We start from the raw sequence: 4,761 nt of genomic DNA, 5'->3' as shown, positions 1-4,761 counted from the left end.
AGCGATATGGAAACCTAGAACAGATAGCCACCGCGTTTGTGGAAAAGATCATTAAATGGAAAGATATAAGGGAAAACAACGCGGAAGAGTATGACGAGTACTCGGTGGCACTCAAAACTTGCAGGAATGCAATTTCGTGCGTCCCTTATGGCATTGCCGAATTACAAAATCCAAAAACAATGAGGTTGATCATTGGCAAGTTCTCCTTAGGGGTGCAGGCTCGATGGTGGAGAGTTGCCGATAAGATTAATGAGAAAAAAAAGAGGCCTGTGACGTTTGATGATTTGGTGAGTTTCATTGAAGGAGAGGCTAGGGTCTTGAACCTATTTCAGGGGGGCAGAAGGGAAGACACCCCTCGGGTAGGAGAAGGAAAAGCACCAGCCAAGGCTGAGTGTCCAACTAAGGCTAGGAAAGTCTCATGTAACAGAACTGCCCCGCTTTCATGTTGGTACTGTACAGGACCCCATATAGTGGATGAATGCCACCAAATATCTCAAATGGGACCTGAGGAAAAACTGGGAGCCATAAGGGAGTTGGGGCTCTGTTTTGGGTGTCTGAGAAGTGGTCATAGGTCTCAGTATTGCAGAAACAGGAAAAGTTGCAACATATGCAATGGGAATCACCCAACGCTGTTGCATCGACACCAGGAAGTAGAAGTGGTCCAAGGAGCAGAAGTGGTCCAAGAAGTAGAAGTGATAGGATCTGAGCACTCAAATAGAGCCTTAGTGGCTCAGGAGGAAGGAACACATGACAAAATTGCTATGTTCAGGGCGGTTAGAGGAGGTAGCATTGGTACAGGGATGTCAGTTGTGCCGATAAGGATTAGGTCAAGGGAAGGAAGGGAGGTTTTCACGAAGGCTTTCTTGGACAATGGGAGTTCCACATGCTTTGTCTCGGAAGCTTTAATGCAGACCCTAGGCAGCACTGAGAGGCAGGACGTTAAAGTGAATGTTGAAACCATCAACGGAGTAGGGGAAGTTGCATGCAGTCTAGTCTCGGGATTGTCAGTATTGGACTATGAGGGCAAGACTTGCATTACACTCCCCCCGGTGTTGAGTGCCCCTCGCATACCGATTGACGAGTGCGATGTGGTCAGGTCCAGAGATCTGGAACGATGGCCACACTTGCGAGAGATTTACATCCTAGAGGTAGAAGCTGAGGTAGGTTTATTAATTGGGAACAATGTGCCTCACCTACTTGAGCCAAGGGAAGTTATTAATTCAACACGCCTCCATGAACCCCATGCCATACGAACATTATTGGGCTGGGTGGTATGTGGAGCAAAGGACAAAAGGAGACAAGAGCATGTCAATAAGATCCAAGTGACAAGCAAGCGCCTTGAGTTAGACCGCATACTGGTTGAGAGTTACAATCGCGAGTATGACGATGTTGCATCTAACAGGAGGGAAATGTCTGCAGAGGACAGGAAATGGCTAGAGATAATAGAGAAAGGGGTTAGAAAGAAAGGAAGAACTTACGAGGTACCATTGCCTCTGCGTGGCAATCATGGGCCATTGCCAGAAACAAGGGACATCGCATTGCGCCGTATGCACATTCTTCGTAAGAAGCTAGTGAAGGATGGTAACTACGCTAAGCAGTATAGTGCCTTCATAAGAGAGATGCAACAGAAAGGCTATGCTGAGCGAGTGACTGCAGCCAGCCAGGGAAATGTGTGGTACATTCCTCATTTTGGTGTGCAACATCCAGACAAGCCAGACAAGGTCCGTGTTGTATTTGACTGTGCAAGCAAGGTGGAGGGTATATCCTTAAATGACCTACTCTTGCAGGGACCTGATATGATGAACTCTCTGTTGGGTGTGTTGGTAAAGTTTAGGGGAGGTCTATTTGCCTATACAGGAGATATAAATACTATGTTCTATCAGGTACGGGTACCAGAGTATCAGCGGGATTACCTTAGGTTCTTTTGGTGGGAAAATAGTCTTGACGAGGAACCCAAAGAGTGGAGAATGGCAGTCCACCTGTTCGGGGCCTGCTCTTCTCCGAGCATTGCAAACTTCGTGCTGAAACAGACGGCAATCGACTTTGGGAATGAATTTTCAGAGGAAGCACGGTTCACAGTTGCAAACAATTTTTATGTAGATGACTGCTTGAGAGCCGAGGATCGCAAAGATGCACTGTTAGTCAATTTGTTGGAGGTTAAAGAGCTCTGCAAGAAAGGGGGGTTTACATTGACAAAGTTCAGCAGCCCTTGCGTGGAGGTTATGTCATCGATCCCAAGGGAGTGGTACAGTAGGAGCACCTCAGAGCTTATAGAGGGATCAGAGTCACATAAGACAAAGGCTTTGGGAGTGCAGTGGGACTTGGCCACTGATGAATTGGGTGTCCACGCAGAGCTAATATCAGTCCCAAGGACTAAGCGGGACCTGTTGTCAGCCATAGCCTCGATTTACGATCCACACGGAATATTGGCGCCAGTTTTAATCGAGGGTAGGGTCATCATGCAGGACCTCTGCCGATTAAAGATAGCCTGGGACATGGAGTTGGACCCTGACACTACGGACCGTATCAAGGCGTGGGCAAAGAGGCTGAGCCAGACCAGCGTGACCAGTGTGCCCAGAAGCCTGAAGGTTATTCCATGGGAATCAGTCACCCTAGTACAGTTGCATTTGTTCTCAGATGCAAGCGTCATGGCTTTGGGAGTAGTGGCATACTTGCGGGTCTCGGATCTGTGGGGAAACGTATCTTGCAGATTCATCATGGGAAAGGCAAGGGTAGCACCACCGAAGCATGTTTCGGTGCCCCGCCTAGAACTTAGTGCAGCGGTGCTGGCCGTAAGACTAGGAAACACCATTCTGACCATGATAGATTTCAGGGTAGATGGGGTCTATTATTGGACCGACTCAACGACCGTCTTGCGCTATATTAGGAACGATCAGGCCAGATACCAGACATTTGTGGCAAACCGTGTCTCTATGATAAGGGAGGGCAGTGATCAGAAAGAGTGGAGTTACGTTAACTCTGGGGAGAACCCAGCAGACGATGCAACACGTTCCAAGCAGTCTGAAAGGTGGAAAAAAGGTCCGGAGTTTCTGTTGAAGGAGGAGTGTTTCTGGCCAACTGAGCCAGCTCAAATGTCAGATGGTGTGGAGGGATTGAAGGTTAAGCGTGAGATACGACCAACAGGAACTAGAGGCTACCAAATAATTAGTTTCAGGATTGGGATGGACATAAGGTAAACAGGTATGTATAAAATCATCCACCACTATTCTAGTTGGATCAAGCTCCTTAGAGCTTTGGGTTGGTTGTTGCTATTTGCTAGATACATTATTTATAAACATCGGCAGCTGCTCAGCGAGCTAGGTGTGCATCTGTTCACCGAAATTATTAGCTTGGCGGAAACGGTGGTAGTGCAGGTAACACAGCGTGTTGATTACGAGTTAGAGATAGAGAGCCTCGAGAATGGAGGAACTATTAGGGACTCTAGCTCCCTAAGAAGGTTGAAACCAATCCTGAGAAATGGGCTTCTGTGCGTTGGAGGTAGGTCATCTTTGGCAAATATCTCTCCAAGCGAAAGGCATCCAATTATTTTGCCGTATAAGGGACACTTGACAGACATGGTGATCCAGTATTATCATGAGCCTTCTAACCATATGGGTGTAATGCATGTTTTGAGCCAGGTGAGGGAGAAATTTTGGGTAATTAAGGGCCATGCAGCAGTGCGACGCGTGCTGAGTAGATGTGTCAGGTGTCGCAGGGCACACGAAAAGCCATCGAGCAGCTAATGGCCGATCTACCACCCGATCGAGTGCAGTCGGGGAAACCCCCATTTTATCGCACCGGAGTGGACCTTTTTGGGCCATTCTTCGTAAAACGAGGAAGGGCACAGATGAAGCATTGGGGAGTTATATTCACTTGTTTGAACATGAGGGCCATACACTTGGAGGTGGCCTCGAATCTCACATCAGATTCATTCATTAGTGCCTTCAGGAGGTTTTTGGCTCGTCGTGGTCAGGTCAAGACAGTTAGATGCGACTGCGGCACTAATATTGTGGGATCGCGGAAAGTTCTCGACTCCAGTTATGAATTCTTGGCAGGAAACAAGGTGCGCAATGAGTTGCTCGGGTGTGGGGTGGAATTTATTCTCAATCCGCCCGGCGCCTCACATTTTGAAGGAGCATGGGAGCGGTTGATAGGTACCGTGAGGAGGGTCTTAGATATAGTCTTGGGGACACAGAAATTGGATTATGAAGGGCTGTGTACGCTCTTTTGTGAAGTGGAGGCAACGGTTAACAGCAGACCCCTTACTGTAGTCACCTCAGACAATAGAGACCCGGTTCCACTCACACCGAACAAGCTTTTAAACATGGCAGATTCGCCTGTAGGCTGCGACGTTGCAATAGGTGGTCACTCTAAGCAAAGATGGAAGCAGGTGCAGCATATGGCCGAACAGTTCTGGGCCCGTTGGAAACGTGAGTACCTACTGGGTCTGCAGAAGAGACAGAAATGGCTCAAAGAGCGACGAAACGTCAGGGTGGGAGACATAGTCCTTATGGTCAAAGAGAATGAAGCAAGCTGCCATTGGCCATTGGCTAGAGTAGTGCAGACCAAAGTAGGGAAAGATGGTTTGGTGAGGACGGTGACTGTCAGGAGAGAGGGCAAGGAATACGACAGACCGCTGTCGAAACTTATTTTGATTTTAGAGGAGGAGACGGATCTAATGGGCGTTACAGAGCGATAAGGCGTTGAACCCCCTTGTGTTCAAGAGGCTTCAAAGGGGCGGGTGTAAACACAGGGATGTCT

The 4,761-nt window shown here is 48.2% G+C and overlaps 1 protein-coding gene across 1 annotated transcript; it reads left to right on the top strand.

Moving 5' to 3' along the window:
* Nucleotides 1-2,717: 2,717 nt before the first annotated feature.
* LOC137640845 (uncharacterized) lies at nt 2,718-4,699 on the top strand. The gene is made up of 3 exons (XM_068373313.1): nt 2,718-3,193; nt 3,350-3,498; nt 4,134-4,699. Exons 1-3 carry the CDS (start codon nt 2,718-2,720, stop codon nt 4,697-4,699), a joined length of 1,191 nt encoding a protein of 396 aa, XP_068229414.1.
* The last annotated feature ends 62 nt before the right edge of the window (nt 4,700-4,761 follow it).

This window comes from Palaemon carinicauda, chromosome 5 (genome assembly GCF_036898095.1).
Source record: "Palaemon carinicauda isolate YSFRI2023 chromosome 5, ASM3689809v2, whole genome shotgun sequence".
NCBI classification, from domain to species: Eukaryota; Metazoa; Arthropoda; class Malacostraca; order Decapoda; family Palaemonidae; genus Palaemon; species Palaemon carinicauda.
Note: the sequence above shows the minus strand (reverse complement) of the source record. Positions and strands in the feature narration are given on the sequence as shown.